General features: G+C 49.8%; 1 protein-coding gene across 1 annotated transcript; it reads right to left on the minus strand.

Annotated features, from left to right (window-relative positions):
- Window positions 1-1,900: 1,900 nt before the first annotated feature.
- On the minus strand, window positions 1,901-3,873 carry LOC105057734 (cytochrome P450 94A1). Its single transcript, XM_010940427.4, has one exon. It carries the CDS (start codon window positions 3,825-3,827, stop codon window positions 2,250-2,252), a length of 1,578 nt encoding a protein of 525 aa, XP_010938729.1. The 5' UTR covers window positions 3,828-3,873; the 3' UTR covers window positions 1,901-2,249.
- Window positions 3,874-22,669: the final 18,796 nt, after the last annotated feature.

Genomic DNA, 22,669 nt, shown 5'->3' on the forward strand with positions numbered 1-22,669 from the left:
TTTGAGATCTGTATGGATGGCAAATGACAAAGGATGGAGTGCTTTAAAATATTTGGAAGCAGATGAACAATAAAGGATGACACGCTTTGAGATCTATATAAGTTGATGGATGATGAAGGAGTATTTTATGATTTGTGCAGGTGGATTGATGATATAGGATAGAGAGCTTTGACATTTGTGTAAATGGATGATAGAAAATGGAGTGCTTTAAGATCTATAAAAATATGGTAGAAGATGGAGTGCTTTGAGATCTGTGCAGATTGATGAATAATAGAGGACAAAGTACTTTAAGATTTGCATAGATGAATGAATGATAGAGAATAGAATATTTTAAGATCTGTGAAAGTAGATGGATGATAAAAAATGGAGCACATTGAGATCTGTTATAGTGTAGGAAAGATATCTTTAGTCTCATATCGGTTATGAGTCAAAAGAAAATATGGTTTATATGGATTGAAATCTTCTCTCCCACATGAGGTACTTTTTAAAAGACAAAATCGTGAGATCCCATGTGATAGCATCAGAGGCCAAAGTAGATAATACTTCATATATGCGAGTGCAGAAGCATAAGCCAACCATCCGAGCTATCCGATCTTTTGATCCATGACTGCAATATGGGCGTCGTCTATGAGAATACCTCCTATCCACACATGCTTCCTCTTGACTGGGGGGCTGTGTTGTGGTGTGGGTAGGACATTTTTAGTCCCACATTGATTATGAGTTAAGAGGTAGTATGGCTTATATAGATTGAAACATTCTCTCCTACGTGAGACATCTTTTAAAGTAAAAAATTATGAGACCCTGTGCGACAGCGTCAGAGACCAAAGCGGACAATACCTTGCGTATGTGAGTGCAGAAAAATAAGCCAACTATGCAAGCTATCTGACCTCTAGACCCATAACCATAATATTGGCATCGTCTGTGGGAGTACACCTCTTGTCCACACATACTTCCTCTTGACTGGAAGGCTGTGTTGTGGTATGGAAAGGACATCTTTAGTTCCATATCGGTTATGAGTCAAGAGTATAATTTATATGGATTTGAACCTTCTCTCCCACGTGAGATGCCTTTTAAAGGACAAAATCATGAGGTCCCGTGCAATAGCGCCAGAGGCTAAAGTAGATAACACCTCACGTATGCAAGTGCAGAGGCATAAGCCAACCATTCGAGCTATCCGACCGCTTGACCTATGACCGCAACAAGATCTATACAAACAATGGATGGTAGACGATAAGTATTTTGAAAGCTTTGTAAACATATGGATGATAGAGAATTGAGTGCTTTGAGATTTGTGCAGTTGGATAGATAACAGAGGAGTACTTTGAGATCAGTGAAGGTTAATGAACGATAAAAAATAGAGTATTTTAAGATCTATGTAAGTAGATAAATGATAAAGAATGGAACAAAGGTCGCATTAAGATCACAATTTACTATGCTCGGATGAGGAGGGCAAGGGGTAAAAGGCAAAATCAATCTTGCTTGCACAACGAAAAGAGTCATTGATTTATCTTTCCATCGAATTATATTAGCTAAAGATGTGTGATCATGAGCTCATGATAAAGCTTCAATCAATTCCTACTAATATCCACTTCAAGAAATTAAGAACATAAATCCATTAGGAAATGGAATGAGGGGTTTGTATGATCACTTCGACGGACTGATGAGGATTTGTACAGCAACTTGTCCATCTATCTATTCGCTTTGGGAGGAGCACTATGTTGACTATTACTTTAGGTTGATTCTAAATCGAATGTTGATTCTCCGGGGAAATAGTATCTTATCTAAATTTCGTACCAGCTAATCAACATTTGCCATATATACCTAGGAGAAAAGAAAGTTGCATGAAGTAACATATATAAATGTAACCGTAGAAACATCTAAACTAAAAAAAAAAAAAAGGTTGCAATAATCAACAAAATTTAGATAAGTTGGTACGAAATTTAAAATTCGCCTCGTTCTTGGGTAAACAAAAATTTAATATATTAGGATGGTTGACCCACTTATTAAGGAACTACTTCAAGTGTCTAGAAAAAAATAAAAATAAACTTAACTCAGATTTTATATATATGATATATAAAATCTGACGTGCCAAGTTTACGAGTCCTGTCCGTTACGAGTCCACCAGAGACACCTTATCCTTCCGCTCCGGGGAGGCGCCTTGGAACTTAACGTTCTGTTCGACGAAATGCCACATTCCGTAACATTAAAAGAGCACTCGATCCGACTCCGCAAACTGCCTTACTTGGCCTCTACGCTTCCATTTCCACCCTCCTTCTGACGCGGACAGCAAACCCCCCTCTCATCCTAAGCGTGATGGACATCTCATACGGCGGCGCCACCACCTCCCCACCTCCACTCCCCGCCACCGCCTCCACCTCGAACCTCCTCAACACCGCCGCTGCCACCGTCTTCATCTGCATGTAAGCCATCTCCCTGCCAAGGCACGTCCTCGGCCCCGCATGGAACACCGGGAACCTCGCCATCTCCACCCCCACAAACTCCCCCTTCCCATCCAACCACCGCTCCGGCACAAACTCGCAACAGTCCTTCCCCCACACTCTCTCATCCCTCGCCATCGCATACGCCGAGTAGTCCGCAAACCACCCGGCCTTCACTCTCGTCCCATCCGGTAGCACGTCATCGGCCGCCGCCACCCTCGAGTCGATCGGCACTGGTGGGTACAGTCTGAGAGCCTCCGTGATCGCTGCATGGAGGTAGTGCATTCCCTTGATCTCATCATACCCCAATTCATCTCCTTCCTCTCCATCCACCAGCTGAGATATCTCCTCATAAATTCTTTTCTCACATCGTGGATTCACAGCTAGCAGCCAGAAGAACCAGGTCAGCCCTGCCGACGTGGAGTCTTTGCCGGCGAGAACAAAGCTAATCACTATATCCCTCAGAAACCTCCTCTTCTCCTTTTTGTCTTTAAACATCGTGCTCAGTTCGCTATCATCTTCTTCGATGGCCGACATGAACCTCGAGAGCAAATCTTGCTTCTCGACTTCTTGTTCCTCTTTCAAGGCAGTGATCTTCATGGCGTAGTCATCTATTAATTTGATGGCATCACGGAGCCTCCTTTCAGAGCCGATATTGAGGAATTTCTTCAGCTTCCAGACCCACGGCACGGGGGAGAGGAGTCGTGCCGACGAGATCTCGACGGCTTCATCGAAAGCCAGGAAGAATGAGTCGTGGTGATGAGGTCGATGCCGAGAGTTATCGTGGTGGAGGGAGGAAGGATCGGTTCCAAAAGCGACGGTGCAGAGGTTGTCGAAGGAGAAGCGGCGAAGCGCATCCTGGAGGTCGAGAGGCTCGCCGGTGTCTGCGGCGGCGGAGAGGAGGGGGAGGAGGCGGCTGCGAAGCTGGGAGCGAACCACGTGGGTGATGAAGGACTTGAGAGAGCGAGAAGTGAACTCGCGGCTGGCGGTCTTGCGCTGGGGAGCCCAGAGGTGGCCTTCGGCGTTGAAGATGCCGTCGCCGAGGAGGTCGAAGAGGGCGGTGCGGGTGCGGTCGCCTTTGATGTAATTGGAGAAGTTGGAGCGGAGGAGGTGGTCGACGACGAGGGGGTTGGCGGTGCCGACACCGCGAGAGAGGCCGAGCGGGCCGCGGACCTCGACGGTGGCGGTGGGGGAGGTGGAGAGGAGGTCGGAGACCCAGTCGAGGAAGCGGTGGCGGTTGCGGAGGAAGGGGACGAGGTTGCCGAGGAGGGGGTGGGGGAAGGGGCAGTGGTTGGGGGATTTGGTGGGTGGGCGGAGGAGGAGGTAAAGGATGAAGGTGGTGAGGATGGAGATGGAGAGAGTTAGGTAGGTGAGAGTGGTGGCTTCCATGAATCCTTTGCTTCCAACTCTTTTTTCTTTCTTCGTTTTTTCTATTATGAATGGTGGTAATCACATGGAGAAAGATCGCTCTAGCGATAACCACTTATTTATGTTTGAGAAGGATTGCTTACGTTGTTGACGTCAACTGCGACTGCCATGTCCAACGATTTTTTTTTTTTTCCTTCAATTTTCTTCTGTCATCTCCTTTCATTTGATCCGTTTAGACGCGATCGCTGCATGTGGGAAAGAATAAACGACTGGGATTCGTCGCCAAACTAAAAGTTATATTCTATTTGGGACGTTTCTCTTGTGTTGCTTTTGATAAATACGTTCCATCTACTTAATTCTTAGACTTGGAGGAATATAATACCACTCATTATTTCTGAAAGGCTTCTCTTGTTTTAACAAAGTTTCATTATAGTTATTTAAAAAGAATAATGGCATGATTTCAGCTAAATAGTTCTAACCTCGACCTGAAAGGAGTCATTATTTAACTGGCATTGTTTTTTTTTTTCCCTCTGAATTAATGGTTTAGGTTATACGAACAGAAGAAGCCTTGCAGCAAAAATTCGTTTGAGGTGATGAAATGGTGTTAGCTGTAATACAGTGAGAGTGGTAGGGTTAATGGATGTGTTTCCAGTTACTCAAATTTATAGTTAAAATAAAAAATGATCTGAAAAATGAAGCTAGGTTAAAGGCTCTGAAAACTCTGAAGTTAAACCATATTTATGGACCAAATATATTATGCCCATGCTGGGACCAAACTTGAGTTTAAACATCCGGCGGAAGCTGGCCCTCACTTGAAGCTAGCCGAGGTTACTAAATCTCGAGAGACTATCCGACGTAAGCAGGGCAACAATTTGAGATGAGCATATAATAAATGGGGTTTATAATAGAAACAAGATGAGGTGATTGGCATTGTACATCCTCATGTGGTGCACATGATGTAGACTATTCTTCCTCCCAAATTTAAGCTTCACAGAACTTTGGATAGTTTTTCCTACCACTATTCATCTTTATCAGATTTCCAAGCTCGATTTTGCCTTGATGACTAGTTTTTTTCTTTTTTTTTTGAATTCGAGGCTTCAAACCAGCTTAAGCTCCAGGATCGAAAAACTTAGACGAAGAATTTTTTTTTTTTTTTCAGGATCACTCGTACCCACTTGGCCCACTAACAAATCTTAACTAGGCAAAAGTGGAGATCTTGCTTTGTTTAATCTTATATATTTCAGAATATGTATTTTTTTTTTTTGACGGGGTGTTGCGGCCAATCGCCTCGTCGTCCGATCATCGGAGAACGTACATCTGCAAAAACGAGAAGTCCACACTGACCGAAGGCGGCTCCGACGGGGACCCTCCGACGGTCAAGTCAGAGAGGTGACTGGGCAACAGTGAAATGAAGACAGAGAGCTCAATCGAGGGAGAGAGGGAGAGAGGATCGAGCCTGTGATTTTGGAGTCGAGAAGTGGGGGGAGCGGATCCCTTGCACTGTTGCCTTCCCCGATTTATATAATGGAGCACGGTATGGCGCCGTCATTAATGGCGCAGACAAGTGAGGAATTGTCAACTCACTGTAGACTGTCGAGTCGCCATGAAAGTGTCACGTCGCCGTGGGGCTGTCAAATCACTAGGGTTGACAATGCCCTTGGCGGGACAATGTCCCTAGATGGCCGTGCCGCATGCGGCTGTCAGGACTGACAAGCTCTGGTGGCTGTACGGCGATCGGAGGAGTCGACCGATCCTAGGTCGGTGGCCAGCTGAGTGGCGTCGGGCCCCTCCGTTAGTCGGCGAGCCTTACGTGAGTCGGCCATCAGACCTCGGGTTCAGTCGGTGAGGAGAGGTACGCCCGACATACCCTCAGTCGGTGATGGGCCGTTAACTGGCCGATGATGGCGTCCGTCAGTCGGTCGCTTCCGGCTGTCGGTCGGTAGGTCGGTCCCTCCGACCATCAGTCGGTCGGTCGGACGGTCGGTCCGGCCGTCAGTCGGTCGGTCCCCCCGGCCATTGGTCGGTCGGTGGGTATTCCCCAACAGTTGCCCCCCTCCACTCCTGAGTCGGACGGTGAGCTGACCGATGCTTTTATTTGGGCAGCAACCCTGGGCGAACAGGAGTGGATTCGTCGTATGCCAGATTCCGACCGTACCGCGGGTTGATCCAATGTCAGGCGTCTCATGAATGCCAAGCGATTCGCTGGCGTCAGACGTCTAGTCGGTGTCAGATGTCACATCGGTGTCAGAGGTCGGGTGCCGGACGATACGGTGTCAGACGACCGGATATCCGGCGCCGATTCTGGGAGCGCGGGGCGCTGTCAGGTGTCCCATCGGGAACGCGAATCGGCGCGGGCGCATTAATGCGGAACCGCGGCCCCGTTTGCCGCGTGTCGAAGGTGGTTGGCCGGCGCCCCTCGCATTTAATATGGGCGGTGCGGCCGTCCTGGGATGGGGCGCGCCGAATCCTCAGGCCACCCGGAAGCCGCCACGTGTCGCCCATCCGTGAAGCTTCGGTCGGCGTGGAGACATCTCGGCCGTCGGACGGCCCTATATATATAGGACCATCCGGATCCAAGACCTCACTATCGCCATTTTGCTGCCGAAACTCTGTCCGGGCGATTTCTCAGTCGTCGCGGGCAGAGCTTTCCTGCTTCCAGAAGAGTTTCTTCCGGTTCGTGGTCTTCCTTTCCTCCTCTTCTTCTTCTTCTTCGCCTCTTCTTCTTTCTCTTCGCTTCTTCTTCTTCTTGTTCGGTTCCGGTGTAATGGCCGGAAATCCGACTCGGGGAGCTCGGTCGGGAAATCCGACTGACGACTCCCGATCGACTCCGGAAGTTGAGGTTTCCTCGCTTTCGGGGCCGAATGTTGATCGGCTTCGGGAGCAGTATTGCATCCCGGAGCAGTTTCAACTCTCCGCCCCAGGGGCCGGCGGTCGGGTTAACAGCACTCCGCCCGGCCATCTGGCGTTGTATGTCGAAGACCTTCGCGCGGGCCTTCGGCTCCCGATTCCGGAGTTCGTCCGGAATTTGTTGAATTATTACGGACTCTGTCCGGCGCAACTAGCGCCGAACTCCGTCCGTCTCATAATTAGCTTTGCGCTGTTGTGTCAGCTTTTGCCGACCAACCCTCGCATTTCGCTCTTCCGGGCCTTCTTGTGCTCCGACCCCACCCTAAAGCCCGAGGGTGGTGGCTCTTCAACCCCCGGAAGGGCCTTTCCTTCATCACTGGTCTTCCCTCGTCCATCCACAGATGGAAGAACCAGTTTTTCTTTGTATCATCTTCATCTTCTTGGGGCTTTCCCTCCCACTGGGGCGTGCCCCGAACTGAAGCCAATGACAACAGCCGGGTGGAGGCGGACGACCGGGAGGACTTCCACCGACTCAAAGACATGTCGGTCCCGAAGCAGAGGGAGCTTGTTACCGAACAAGCTCTCTATGACGTCGGTCTGAGCTTGGTCCCCCGACTAGGTATCGCCCGATCCCCCGGTCTCCTTTTCATTCGGCCCTTGGTCCGGTTCTTTGATTAACACTTTGTCGGTATCGCAGGGACACCTCTAAGAATGCGGCCGACTGACGCTGAGATTCGGCAATTTGCGACAAGGAAGAGGCCAGCATCAGGGGCCGGACCTTCGCATCCTCCGAAGAAGCCTGCTCCAGCGGCGCCGACCGTCGAAGCGTCGGTGACCGACCAATCGGAGCCCGTCATAGCGCTCGCGGCTCCGGCAGTGCGTGCGGAGGAGAGGCCGGTGGAAGAAGCGGTCGAAGGAACGTCGGCGGCCTCACCGGAGGCGGTGGAGCCGGATGACATTCGGGAAACCGAACATCATCCGGCGGCGTCTGTGGCCGCAACGAGGGGCGCTGGTTCTACTTCGAGCATCCCCTCGCTGCCAGTTCCGTCGGTCGGGGCGGTCGATCGAGGGAAAGCCCCGATGGACCCCGTGGACGAAATAAGGTCGGGGAGCCGGTCTGTGCCGCCCAGCGCACAGTTCCCCGAAGGTGCGTCGGCGTTGGCCGACCACAACCTGGCGAGGAGGTTATGCCAGGGGATCCTCCTCCCGGCCGACGTGGAGTCGTTGAGGTCTCGGCAAGTGATCGAGATGCTGTCCAAGTTCTACCCGACCATGGTCGAGGTAAGCTTTGTATCGCCTTCTTTCTCCTTAGAATTTTTCTCACCATGTGTTCCTGACGAAGCGCTTGCATCGGCAGCTGATCTACACAATGTCGGAGCTCGAAGCTGGATATCGGAGGTTCGGGAACGTCCGGGCGGCTTGGAAGGAGAGGTCGACGGCGGTCGAAGTCGAGAAAGCAATGTTGGTCGACCACCTACAGCAGTCGGCTGACCGGGAGGCCAAGTTGGTAGATGAAGTCTCCCGGCTCGGGTCCGAGCTAAGGTCGGCCAAGAAGGAGGCCAGACACAAAGGCCGGGCCGTGCGTCGTCTGCGGCACGAGCGAGATGGCGTGGCCGCCGAACTCCAAGGCGAGCGCGAGCAGCTTCGGGTCAGCCTGGAGAAGCTTGCCAAAGCTGAGGAGGACCTGTCGATCGCCCAGGCCGATGCCGACATAGCGAAGGCGGAGGCAGAGTCGGCAAGGGACTCGCTCGGCCGGGCGAAAGATGAGGCAAGATCGGCGAAGGAGTCGGCCAGTCGGGCGGTGGAAGACTTCCGGGTCTCCAACCAGTATCGGGAGGAGATGCTCGAGTCGGGCTTCGCCTCGTACCGAGTGGGGTATGAGGACGGTCAGGATGCGGTCCGAGCCTTGTACCCGAAGCTGGACCTCAGCAGCATCGTCCCACCGGGGGCCGAGGGGGAATCCACCGAGGAGATGGCCGACCAACCGTCGAGAGGCGTCGTCGTGGCGGAAGAAGGCGGCCCGGAGCAAGCGGCGCCGACTGCCAGCCCCCCACCGACCGAAGGTCCTGTTTCAGCTGTCGACCCAACGCTGATCGTGGCCGACACGCCGGTCATCCCCGATCCTCCGTCGGTCGAGGAGATCGAATCAGAAGGGTGATCGGGCCTTGCCGACTTTTGTCTTTCCTATTTTTCTGGAATACTTGTAATCGGGCTTCGACCCGACTTTGTAAATCTTACTTTTAACTTTGAATGAAAACTTTTTTTTTTTTCACTTCTTCCTTTGCCCGTTTCTTTGAATGAAAACTTTGAATGTCTTCGTGAGTCGCTAACTTATGTAAGTCGCTAACTCACATAAGTCGGTTAGGACGTTCGGCAACTCGTGCCGCCACGAAGATAGGGTAAGTCCCGACTTTGGATCGGCCTTTGATAGTCGAGGTCGTTAGTCGAGCGCGTCTGATGAGTCGGGAGCCGACCGACCGTAGTAAAGGTTCGGTAGTCGAGTCCCCTCTGACGCGTTCAATCAAATATCGTCCGACGCATTCAGTTGGGGAAACGACGATAAGTCGGATCCCGAGGCCCTTGTGTTGGGTATTCATGCCGCGCCTCTTGATATACGGTGGTAAGCCGAATATCGTCCGACCGGCCGTAGCTCGGTCGGTAAGTCATGAATGCGACTAAGGTCGCATTGTGCGATAGACGGTGGCAAACCGAATATCCCTCGACCGGCCGTAGCTCGGTCGGGAGTCACGACGTCGGTCGCGTAGGCATTTCGCCTTTCTTTGGTCGGGGCCCGATCGGTATGTTAGCCGACGGTCTGGCCCGAAAGTTCGACCGTAGAAGGAGTGTCAACTCCCATCAATGTAGATGCATCGGTCCTCGCAAGAGTCCGATGTGTCGTCGAAGGTCGGAGGAGTGTAACTCCCGTCCATATGGGTGCATCGATCCTTGTAGGGGTCCGATGTATCGTCGACCGTCGAAGGAGTGTCAACTCCCATCCATAGGGGTTCATCGGTCCTTGTAAGGGTCCGATGTATCGTCGACCGTCGAAGGAGTGTCAACTCCCATCCATCTGGATGCATCGGTCCTTGTAAGGGTCCGACGCGTTACCGTCGATAAGGTCGTCGGTTCCAGGTGGACACTAAGTCCACGTTGGTATGTCGGGGCTTGACCTTGGTGAGCACCGATCATTAGTCGAAGAGTTAAAACTCCGAGATTTCAAATCGAATTTGTATTCCGACTAGACAATTACAAAGTTCACGGGTAATACAACTTCAAGTTGTCGGCGTTTCAAGTTCGGAGAATGGGTTTCCCTTCAAGGGTCTCCAGTCGGTAGGCTCTCGGACCATAAGTGTCTGCTACCTTGTAGGGCCCTTCCCAATTTGGAGCCAACTTCCCTTGGTCCAGGGGCTTCGAGACCTCTGCCTTCCTCAGGACTAAGTCACCAGGCCTGAGAAGCTTTGGTCTGACCTTGGCGTTGTAATACCGAGCGACCTTCTGTCGGTACGAAGCCATGCGAATTTGAGCCTCGTCTCGTAGTTCGGGGAGGAGGTCTAGGTCAGCCCTCCGATATTCGGAGTTGTCTGGCTCTTGATACCGCTCGACTCTTAAAGATGGCAGTCCAATCTCGAGCGGGATCATGGCCTCCGTTCCATAGGCCAAGCTGAAAGGCGACTCCCCGGTCGGAACGCGGGGGGTCGTTCGGTAAGCCCACAGAACGGAGCCTAGCTCGTCGACCCAGAGGCCTTTGGCTTCGTTTAGTCGGGTCTTGAGTCCGTGGAGTAAGGTCCGGTTGGTCACCTCGACCTCACCGTTGGACTGTGGGTGCCCGACTGAAGTCAGTCGGTGGTTGATGTGGAACCTGGCGCAGAAGTCTCTGAAGTCCTGGTTGTCGAATTACCGTCCATTGTCGGTGATGATCGTATGCGGCAACCCGAACCTGAAGATGATAGACTTCCGGATAAAGTCCTCCATCTTCCGCTCGGTAATTTGCGCCAGGGGCTCAGCCTCCACCCATTTGGTGAAGTAGTCGATGGCGATGACTATGAACTTCCTCTGACCCGACGCTGGTGGAAAAGGACCGAGAATATCGACCCCCCACTGGGCGAAGGGCCATGGAGCGACAATAGGAGCAATTTGGCTGGCCGGCTGGTGTTGAATGTTGGCGTACCTTTGACAAGGTTCGCACCTCCGGACCAACTCGACCGCGTCCTTCCTCATAGTAGGCCAGTAGAAGCCCTGTCGCAGGACTTTGTAGGCCAGGGACTTGCCCCCCAAGTGATTCCCGCAAATTCCTTCGTGAACCTCTCAGAGAGCGTAGTCGGCGTCGGTCGGTCCCAGGCACCTAAGCAAGGGGAGGGAGAACGACCTCTTGTAGAGTCGGCCCTCCATGATTACATATTAGGAGGCCGACCATCGGAGCCTCTTGGCCTCCGCGGGATCCTCGGGGCCGATCCCGTCGGTCAGATACCGAATGATCAGGTCCATCCAGCTTGGTTCGGTGGTTAGCTGCTGTACTTCTTCGACCCGATCGATGCTCGGCTGCTCGAGGTTCTCCACGAATGTCCGACCCAAAGAGTCGAAGGCCGATGTCGCCAATCTGGAGAGTGCGTCGGCACGGGCATTTTCCGACCTAGGGATGTGGAAAATTTCAAAATACCTGAGACGTGCCACGAGGTCCTTCACTTTCTGAAGGTATTTGACCATGGTCGGATCCCGCGCCTCGAATTCGCCCTTGACCTGCCCCACGATCAGCTGAGAGTCGGAGAATGCCCGAAGGCTGTCGACGCCCAGTTCCCTCGCCATCCTCAAGCCAGCGAGGAGTGCCTCGTACTCGGCTTGGTTGTTGGAGGCCTTGAAGTCGAACCGGAGGGCGTACTCGGTGACCACCCCATCCGAATTCATGAGCAGGAGCCAGGCCCCGCTTCCCTGAGCATTTGAAGCTCCGTCGATGTGGAGTACCCAGGTGGAGACCGGGTCTGGCTTGGAGACCACGTCTCGTCCTGGGTCTTCAGCTCCCGACCCTTGGTCGGTTGTCGGGCACTCGGCGATGAAGTCGGCCAAGACCTGAGCCTTCAAGACAGGCCTTGGTCGGTACTGAATGTCGAACTCGCTGAGCTTCATTGCCCACTTCGCGAGTCGTCCAGATGTGTCCGGTCGGCGCAGTATCGCCCTCAGGGGCTGGTTGGTGAGCACCACTATGGCATGAGCCTGGAAGTATGGACGGAGTCGTTGCACGGAGACGGTCAGGGTGAAGATCATCTTTTCCGTCTCCGAATATCTGGCTTCGGCACCGTGGAGCACCTTGCTGGTGTAGTAGATAGGTTGATGGGTTCGACACTCATTTTCTCGGACGAGCACCGAACTGATCGCCTCAGAAGATGTGGCCAAGTAGAGATACAAGGTCTCCCCAACCTGCGGCTTTACGAGCAGCGGCGGGGAAGCCAAGTACTTCTTCAGGTCTTCGAAGGCCTGTTGGCACTCATCCGACCAAGAAAAACCGTTTGCGTGGCGCAAAGTTTTGAAAAACGGGAGGCACCTTTCAGCTGATCGAGAAATAAATCGGCTAAGAGTGATGATTTTTTCATTCAGCTGTTGGACCTCCTTCTTGGTGTTCGGATGACGCATGTCGAGGATCGCCTTTATTTTCTCAGGGTTGGCCTCAATCCCTCTCTGAGAAACGAGGAATCCGAGGAACTTCCCTGAGGTCACCCCGAAAGCGCACTTGGTCGGGTTGAGCTTCATTCGGTGTCGTCGAAGGGTGCGGAAGGTCTCCTCGAGATCCTGAACATGATCCGAGATCTGCGCGCTCTTCACCAGCATGTCGTCCACGTATACCTCCATGTTACGCCCGATCTGGTCTTTAAAGACCTTATTGACAAGTCGCTGGTAGGTGGCGCCGGCGTTCTTCAGTCCGAAGGGCATCACCCGATAACAGTAGAGGCCCTTGGGAGTCACGAAGGCGGTATGCTCCTCATCTTCAGGCACCATCCGGATCTGGTTGTATCCGACGAAGGCGTCCATGAAGCTGAGCAGTCAGAATCCGGACGTCGCGTCCACCAGCTGGTCGATCTTGGGAAGTGGGAAGCTATCTTTTGGGCAGGCTCGGTTGAGGTCGGTGTAGTCGATGCAGATCCTCCACTTCTCGTTGGCTTTTTTGACCATGACAACATTGGCGAGCCAATCGGGATACGTGGATTCTCGGATGAAGTCCGCTTCGAGTAGCTTGTCCACTTCTTCATCGATAGCCCTCTGCCTCTCTGGAGCGAAGGACCTTTTCTTCTGCCTCACCGACCTCATCGTCGGGTCGATGTTGAGTCGGTGGGTTATTATTTCTGGGGGGATGCCTGACATATCTGCTGCCGACCAAGCAAATATGTCGGCATTGGCCGTCAGCAGCTCCGTCAATCGTCGTCGTTCGGGGTCGGGCAGTTGAGACCCGACCCAAACCTTCCGATCCGGATTTTTCGCTATCGGGACCGCCTCGAGCTGCTCGGCCGGCGAACCTCGTTCTTCCTCCTCCCGCTGGTCCAGCTTGTCGATTGTCAGGGAGCCCCTCGACTCGTCGCTTTGAGCGGAGATCTGGAAGCATCGTCGGGCGAGCTGTTGATCCCCGCGCATCTCCCTGACCCTATTTTTGGTCGGGAACCGAACGAGGAGATGGTACGTCGAGACGATCGCTTTGAGGGCGTTCAATCCGGGTCGTCCAAGGATGGCGTTGTAGGCCGAAGGAACTTGGACGACCGCAAAAGTTAGGTGGACCGTGCTTTGCCGTGGTTCGGTGCCGACCGTCACGGGCAGGATAATTTCTCCCTCTGTCGTGACAGCGTCTCCGGCAAAGCCGATCAAGGGCATGGAGACCCTCTTAAGTCGGTCGGTTGACAGTTGCATCCGGAAGAAGGTCGAGTAAAACAAAACATTTGTCGAACTTCCATTATCAACAAAAATTCATTTTACATCATAATTTGCTATTGTCGCTGACACAACAACAGCATCATCGTGGGGAGTTTGGATGCCCCGAACGTCTTCCTCCGTGAAGGTGATTATGTCGTCCGGGCACGGCTTTTTCGTCGGCTCCCCTCCCGCAGACGTCCCCGGGCCCAGCCGCTTGGAGATCATGTTGATGACTCCGGCCGTCGGCTGATTGGTCGTCGCTTCTTCAGTCGGCTGGGGTCGTCGATCGGCAACCGGTTGGGTCGGCGGACCCTTCCGAAATTTACCGAGATACCCCCGACGGATGAGAGCTTCGATCTCATCCTTCAGCTGGAGGCACTGCTCGGTGTTGTGGCCATGGCCTCGGTGAAATCGACAGTACTTTCGACGGTCGAAGCCTTTTGCCTTCAGAGGCGGAGGCCGTCGCAGGTATTCTTCTCTCTCGATCTCCATTAGAATCTGTACACGAGGAGCGGAGAGAGGAGTGTAGGAGTCATACCTGGGGCGTACCGGCCTCGGAGTCTGTTGCCAGGGTGACTTTTGGATTCGTCGGGTTGGCGAGATCCGACTATCGGTCGGGGGCCTGCTGGGTTCGGCGGGTTCCCGACCTTTTCTCCGCTTCTCCTTCGGGCCTCTGGGCTCGGCCAAGCGTCGGTCAGATGCTCCTTCGTCCGCGCGCATGTACTTGTATGCGCGCTCCAATAGCTCGGCGTACGTCCGGGGGAGGGTCTTGTCCAGAGAGTAGGTGAATCGGGACGCCCTCAGCCCCCGTTTCATGGCTGAGATAGCCATGTCTTCGTTGAGGTCCCGGACCTCAAGCGTGGCCGTGTTGAATCACGCCACGAAGTGTCGGAGCGTCTCATTTTCCCCCTGTTTGAGGGAGAAAAGGCTGTCCGACGTTCGCGGCGGCTTTCGGCTGGTGCTGAAGTGGGCCACGAATGAGTGCTCGAGCTGTCCGAAGGAGTGGATACTTTTCGATCGAAGATCGGAGTACCAGGCCCTGGCAGTCTTGCGGAGTGTGGCGGGGAAGCCGATGCAAAAAAGAGCGTCGGTTGCCCCTTGAATCGTCATGAGAGCTTTATAGCTCTCGAGGTGGTCGACTGGGTCGGTGGAGCCGTCGTATGGCTCCACGTATGGCATCTTGAACCGACTGAGAATCGATTCGTCGAGGACTAGTCGAGAGAGAGGTTGGGCGGTCTGGAAGTCGACATCGTTCGAAGACTTCTGGCCGTCCACCTGCAACTGCGCGAGCCGGCGGTCGATTTCCTCGAACCGGCGCTCGTAGTTGTCCGCTCGTCGATGTTGGGAGACCCCGGGAGTGGAGTCTCCGGAAGATTCCGAGAGGGAGGCCGACGGCGTGCGCGGTCGTTTCTCCTTCCTTGCCCGTTCCTGCAGGGAAGGAGAGGGCCGCTGGGACCGTCGGTCGTCGCGCCATGGCCGTCTCTCCTCCTCTCCGTGGGAGCGCTGTTGGGGGCGCTCACGCGGAGGCGACGGAGACTGGCGCGGTCGTCGGCGGCTGCTCCTGGAGGGCATCGGACGGGCCGCCGGTTGTTGCTGGAGGCTCTTGACTGCGTCCGTCAGCACGGTCATCTGCCGTACGATGGGCGCGATCTGCGCCTCCGTGGTCACCGCGGGGTGTGGAGAGCTGGGCTCCACCGCCGGTGGTGACGGGGAGGCCTCTTCCCGACGGGAAGAGCGTCTCGCCGACCCTGTGATCCTCGATCGTTGGGCTCTTGTCTTCGTCATCGTGCCCCCCTACCTAGCGCGCCAATCTGTTACGGCCAATCGCCTCGTCGTCCGATCGCCGGGGAACGTACACCTGCAAAAACGAGAAGTCCACACTGACCGGAGGCGGCTCCGACGGGGACCCTCCGACGGTCAAGTCAGAGAGGTGACTGGGCAACAGTGAAATGAAGACAGAGAGCTCAATCGAGGGAGAGAAGGAGAGAGGATCGAGCCTGTGATTTTGGAGTCGAGAAGTGGGGGGAGCGGATCCCTTGCACCGTTGCCTTCCCCGATTTATATAATGGAGTACGGTATGGCGCCGTCATTAATGGCGCAGATAAGTGAGGAATTGTCAACTCACTGTAGACTGTCAGAGTCGCCGTGAAAGTATCACGTCGCCGTGGGGCTGTCAAATCACTAGGGTTGACAATGCCCTTGGCGGGACAATGTCCCTAGATGGCCGTGCCGCATGCGGCTGTCAGGACTGACAAGCTCTGGTGGCTGTACGGCGATCGGAGGAGTCGACCGACCCTAGGTCGGTGGCCAGCTGAGTGGCGTCGGGCCCCTCCGTTAGTCGGCGAGCCTTACGTGAGTTGGCCATCAGACCTCGGGTTCAGTCGGTGAGGAGAGGTACGCCCGACATATCCTCAGTCGGTGATGGGCCGTTAACTGGCCGGTGATGGCGTCCGTCAGTCGGTCGCTTCCGACTGTCGGTCGGTAGGTCGGTCCCTTCGGCCATCAGTCGGTCGGTCGGGCCGTCAGTCGGTCGGTCGGTCGATCCCTCCGGCCATTGGTCGGTCGGTGGGTATTCCCCAACACAGGGGATATTTTATAATAAGTAAATCGATCCATAATGTGAAGGGTCATAGCTAGCTATTTTGATCTATTGCCCATAACCAAATTGTGCAATACACTTGAGTGAAGGCCTGCATGAGTCAATCCTATCATATGCATATAAATAATTATCTTGATATATCGCAAGAGAGCATTGGTGCAACTCAAGAATTTGTTGCCAAATATTTTATGGAGTTGCCAAGTCAATGATTGTAGGCTCAACAAATTTTTTATATTTCCATAAGTATATTTACCCTCAGCATGTCTCATCTCTCTTTGGGGCTGGGCTTGAGTCAGACTGATTTTGGATCGGACTTCGAACTCGATCCGAAATCATTCGGATCAAATTCGAACTAAAAAATAAGATCCTTTTACTTTCGGATCGGATTTAGACTTTTGATCCGGTGTCCGAGTCCGAATCCGAATATCAATCCAAAGTTTAGTCCAAAATTTAGATTTTTTGGGACAAATCCTACGGTGCATAGCACACCATGTATAACACGCTATCCACTATTCATATGCTTCCGAATTCGGCCTACTCGATGACCGTCCCCAAGCCCCAACTCCCCGGACCGCCTCCTCCAAGCCCCCATCTCTTGATCAGGCTAATCTGCTCCAACCTCCGCCGCTTGACCACCGCCTTCTCCCTTACCACGCTGCTCGGCCACCTCCTTCTCCCTCATCAGTGGCCTCTGCGAGGCCCTTGTTTTGGATTCTGGTGTGGTCGCTCGGCCACCTCCTTCTCCCTCATCACCATGCCGCTCGGCCAGCTCCTTCTCTCTTGTCGCGGCCTCTGTGAGGTCCTCATTCTGGATTCCGACGTGGTCGCTCGGCCACCTCCTGCTCCCTCACCACGTCGCTCGGCCACCTCCTTCCCCTCCTCCGACGATGACGCCGCCTTTAACCAGGCTCCCTTACTCTCATCCTCATCATGCTACAGCTGCTGCCGGCTTCCCCGTCGGCTCCGGTCTTCGGCTCCGACAGTGCTCCACTGGCGGCCAGGTCCGCCATCGGGGACAGAACGATCCAGAAACCAATAGACCTGAACGAAGACCTGGTGGTGGCCGATGGCGGTCGTCGTCGTCGCCGAAGACCCAATAGGTACGAGCGACCTCGTCCATCATCCATCGGAGAGGAGCACCGGAGAAGGGGCTAGGGATTGGACGAAGGGCTTAGAAGGTTTTAAAAAAAAAATAAAAACAGGGAAGAAGCTAGCGTGGGCCATGGCTAAAAAACGGGCCGGCCCAATTGGATTCGGACCGGGATTGGGCTTGGGCTCAGATCCGGATAAAAATTTTCGAACGTAAGCCTGGCTCGGAGCTCGAACAAATATTTTGAATTAGACTCGGACAGGCTCAGCCCGGCCCACTTCCAATCCTACCTCCCCTCCCAAAAAAATCTATATCATATAAAAAGCAATAGTTTTGATAAATATTCCATTACATTTACCCATCTTTTTTTTTTTTTGTTCCACAAATACCTTCCACATCCCTTACAACACAAAATTAATTCCTATATAAAAAGTTGATTGTTTTAAAAATTAAATAATTAAATTCTATCTTTTAGAAAGAAAACAAAAGCATAAGTTTGGATTCTAATCATTTTTTTAAAGGATGATAACACTCAAAAAAATGAAAAAAAATAAATTAGTCTCTTTACAAATATCTATAATATAATCAAAATTTTATATTCATTTTTTTTCTCAAACATACATTGTCCGGATGATGTAGCTATTGGAGTCATTCTAAAAAGGAAAAAAATAGCACCGCTCGATGGAATAGGTTCTTTTAGAATCAATTTCAAACAATCTACTAGAGGTTGTAACAACCCAAATGATACTGCTATAATTTTTTTGAACTTTTTTAATAGAAGATCGAATATTGTTGCTGCTCCACTCTGACTGGATGATGTGGTGGAGTAGTTAGATCAGACAGCTCGAATCGAGTGCCACACTGGAGTCGGCAGGCACCAAGTCGGAATCCCGGTCACCTGCAAAGAAAGTCCGCACGTCGGAGAAGAAGGTAGGGGGTTCTCCGACAGAGAACCATTCGATGCTCAAGTCAGTGACAGTCAAAGAGAGAGAACAGTAGAAGAAGGTGGTCAAAGCAAGAGTCTTAAGTTTTTTAAGAGAAAAAAGAAATCCCTTCTATTTTTCTCCTCACCTCTTTTTTTTGCAGGAGAGGGAGTCTGTTAGGCGGTTAGCGTCCGTCGGAGTTGGAGTAGTGGCTATCAGAGCCAGGATAGTGAATATCAATGATTTATCCTAGGACTAGTCATCCACATTTTGAGGAGCAATGGGCCTACATAGCGGAGTGCTACCCTAATAAGATCTGTGCGACAAGTGCCCTAGAGCCATCTGATCTGAAGGAAGGCTCGTAAAGAGCCGAGTCGGAAGGGAGATGACATCGGTTGGGGATCGATGATGCTGGGTTCATTGAACTGCCGACCTCTCATCATCGACTCTTAGCCGATGACATTGATGCTGCACAAATTTCATGTCCTGAGTAGCTACATCACGAAATCAGGTGTTTGCCATGTACTAAGAATTCAGACACATCAACAGGTGGATTGAATATGGTCCAATATTTATCCCTTACTTTTCGGTTCGAAGTATTTCATACTGAAAAGTAGATTATCGAACAAACTTCGGGGTCACACATCAGAGCGAACTTCTCTGTCGGTGTAAGGCTTCATCAATACAGCTGAAGTGGTTGGACGCTTCTTCGAATTCGGACCAATGCAGAAGCAACGCAGTGGAGCTCGGGGATATCGATGACTTGCACTAGGTAGTTGTTGAAATGGTTTTGATGATGACAGCAAAGCTTGTCGCAGCTAGGTCTCCCTCAGTACCGAGCTGGTGTCTAGTGAGTCAGCCATTGTATGAAATCCTGCCGTTAAATCGATGATGGTGGGAGTTCGAACTGCTCGAGCATTCGCCAATGTCGAGGTGTAGTTTGATGAATTCTGCTTTTCTCATCCTCGGGTTGTGACTCTAAGGTTGGTGGATGTCCTTCTGGGTCCTAGGTCATTGGTGGCCTGAAAAAGTGACCAGATGGATGTCGATGTGGTTCCACGGAGTTGAAGAAAATTTAGATGATTCACATGCAAAATTCATCTCATGAACATGGCACAATGAAAGGTAAATATTAAAATAATTTTAATATTAAAATCATGCTTCGATTAACATGCATGAATAAATTTCATAAATAGATCTAAAATTAGAAGGAAAAATAATTATACCTGAATCGCTATCCTTCTCCTTTCTTGGATCGGATCCTGCGGATGCCTGGGATTTCTGATGTAGATACAGAAGCATTCGACCTCTACTGGTATCCACATGGAGATGATTTGATCAGAGCACCGAAGCTATTAGAGTACTAGCACCTTACAGGCCTCACTCTTTAGCTTGGATCTGGATCTTTTTCTTCTAGATCTCGAAGAATAAAAATCTGCAGCACGAACTCTTTGTGCTAATCAGATGGGATCTGAACAAAACCACCAAAAAGAGAAGAAAAATTATTTTTCTTTCCATCCACTCTCTCTAACCTCTCTCTTTCAGATTATATCTAGAGGATGTGGCATGGAGATGGAGTGAAGAAGGGAGGAGGGTGATGGAAAGAGCAACGGGTGGCAAGGCAGAATCTCACGAAAAAACCCCATACCACCGCACGCTACTTTCTCCAATATATTTGTCGCACAAATATTAGCCTCAATGCCCTACCTAATTAGATTTGATACTCTTCCTTGTTTGAGTCAAATTCAAATAGAAAGAATGGATCAAAAAGGGAGAGTTAGATCAACCGAGGAGGGGCGCCAACAGGGGCGGAGCCACCTTTTGGCTTGGGGGTTTAATTGAACCCCTAAGTTTTGGTGCAATACGCTTAGGGTATGGAAATATTATCTAAAAAATTTTATATATATATATTTTTGAACCCTTATAAAATGAAAAATCTTAGTTAGTTTAGTGGTTTGAATGCCCACCCTCCATCCCCCACATCCCAGGTTCGAATTCTTTCTCTCATTTTTTTTCCTCTTTTCTTTCTCTCTCACTTTCAATTAATATAATATTATTAAATTTATTTTTTTTATTTATTTATTTTAATTTATATATTGAATCTCCAAGATGAAAATCCTGACTATGCCACTAGGCACCAACTATTGGTCCCCTTTTCCTTTCACGCACGTAAGATGCGCGCCCTCCCTTCTCTTCTTAAATTTTTGTTGCACAAGAATTAAGCCTCCCTCATGCCTCCAATCAGATAAGGATAAACTGAACAAATTTAGATTTAATTTGAAATTTAAATTAAATTCAATGCTTATCTGGAAAGAGGCCCAAAGCAGAAGGGGAGGTGCCAACTAGTGCCTCCTCTTCTCTTCGCATGATTTCTCACACCCAAACAGAAGAGCTGGTGATTTCTCATGCCCCTACTCCCCTCTTTCTATGTGAAAGATGAGAGAGAAGTCTAGAGAGCTTGGGCTCAGATGGTCTTCTTCACGTGGGTCCAATTTGGATTCAAACTGAATCCAATTCGAGTCCGATTTGAATTAAATTTGAAAAGACTGTCAATCCTGATCTAATCAGGATTGTAATCCAAGCCCTACTTGGATAATTAAACCCAATCAGTCTTAAATTAAGTTAAGATCAATTAAATTAAATTTGATTTAAATTAATTAAAACTTAAATCATAATTTAATCAGATTTAATTAAATTACAACACTTGTAATTAAGTTTCTTATACTAACAATTAGTAGTTTTCAAATTTGTAATTCTTACAAATTGATCCAAATCATCAATCCAATTGATAATTTGATCATGATCCAAGCTATTGATCAGGACGAGCTTTTTTTATGTATGACCCCTCAGGTTCTATTCTATCTGATAATGAGATATACCGTGATCTCCATTACAGTATCATCGAAACTCCTTTCGATGGGCTGGAACAATTCTAACTCATCCTAACAAGGATCGTTAATCCAAAAATGATCTTACTGAGTTCTCATAATTTACTAATGACGTCTAGCAACATGTAGTGATAATCCAGCAGAATAGAAAGACAAACCCTTAGGTGAAGTTACTGTGTGATCAAGTTCTTCTATCGAGAGTCCCGATAGGATGCAGGTCATAAAATCTTATCAAATCCTAAGCATCCATCATATGTCAGACTTAATTAGCTCGAGTCCAATCATGAATCTCATGGAAACTTCTTTCTATAATCACGTTATTGTGGCTATAGATTTATGGACTCAGCCTCTTAGGTTGCGTAGGACTATTCCTCAACTACTAAGATTGATAGATCCCATTTTGATGCAATTCAATTCTTACAATGAATATATTATAGCCAATATATACCTTAAGGCTCCATATGACTAGAAGACTGAGTTATGGTATAGTCAAACTATATCACCCTCAAGGCGAACAATCGATGCACCGCAGATCAAAGAACTACTCACATAACTATAGCATCAAGAAGTCACTAATGAGTGAGTAGGCATTCATGTGACTTCTCGTTCTTCATCATGCTTAGTATTATTATTCTCTAACAACCATCTACACTCTCGCTCCAGTATCGCTATACTATAGACTCAAGATTCGTCTATCCAAAGGAAGCGATCCATGCACCAGTCTAGTCGGATCAATCACCATCCCTATGATGATCATCGATTGGAAGTAGTTTAGAAATTAATTTATAATGATATATATCTTAAATTCTCAACTTTTAAGAATATGTATCATTGTCCATTAACTTTCTGGACGATTCTAGGACACATTACTCTAGAATAAAAATAATTATCTATAATTTTAATTTTAATAAATTAAGTATAAATTTATATCCTTAAAAATTATAATTTATCAGTCAATAATTGACTTTTCAGTTCACACATCTAACAATCTTCCACTTGATCTAAAGTCAATTTATCGTAAATCTAAATCCCATCTTTTCAAGATGGATTTCAGTCTTTAGCAGGTTAAATGGCTTAGTCAGTGGGTCAACCATATTTTCATGAGTTTACTCTCTTCACCTTGACATCTTCCATGTCAAGGTAGTCGCATATTATTAAAAGTCCTCTTTTCCATATGCTAGATATTCTGGTGAGACCGGGGCTCTATTAGCTAAGAGCTATGAGCCAGTATTATCATTATGATGACATCTCATGATATCAATTATAACAAACATACTTGGACCAGAAGATATTACCTATCACTTTTGAAAATGGTGACTAACTCAGCTTCTTGCAATGATTGATTATTTAGAACTCTTCCAATCTACCAAATTTCATATTGCATACATCTTGATGTAAACTCTCTATCATCAGTGTCAGATACAAAATCTGAGCATATGTACCCATAAATTTCGCAACTCAAAAATTTTTCTTCAAAAAATCAAGAATAAATCTTTAGTGCTTCTCAAGTACTTAAGAAAGTTCTTAATAGCTATCCAGTATCGTACATCTAGATTCGACTGATTTCTGTTTGTGACGCTCATAGCAAGATCAAATCAAGTACATTGCATGGCATTCATGAGGCT

This window comes from Elaeis guineensis, chromosome 14 (genome assembly GCF_000442705.2).
Source record: "Elaeis guineensis isolate ETL-2024a chromosome 14, EG11, whole genome shotgun sequence".
NCBI classification, from domain to species: Eukaryota; Viridiplantae; Streptophyta; class Magnoliopsida; order Arecales; family Arecaceae; genus Elaeis; species Elaeis guineensis.

Bases quoted from the DNA above. Each gene is read 5' to 3' on its own strand.
- LOC105057734 (XM_010940427.4), bottom strand. From the start codon at position 3,827: ATGGAAGCCACCACTCTCACCTACCTAACTCTCTCCATCTCCATCCTC.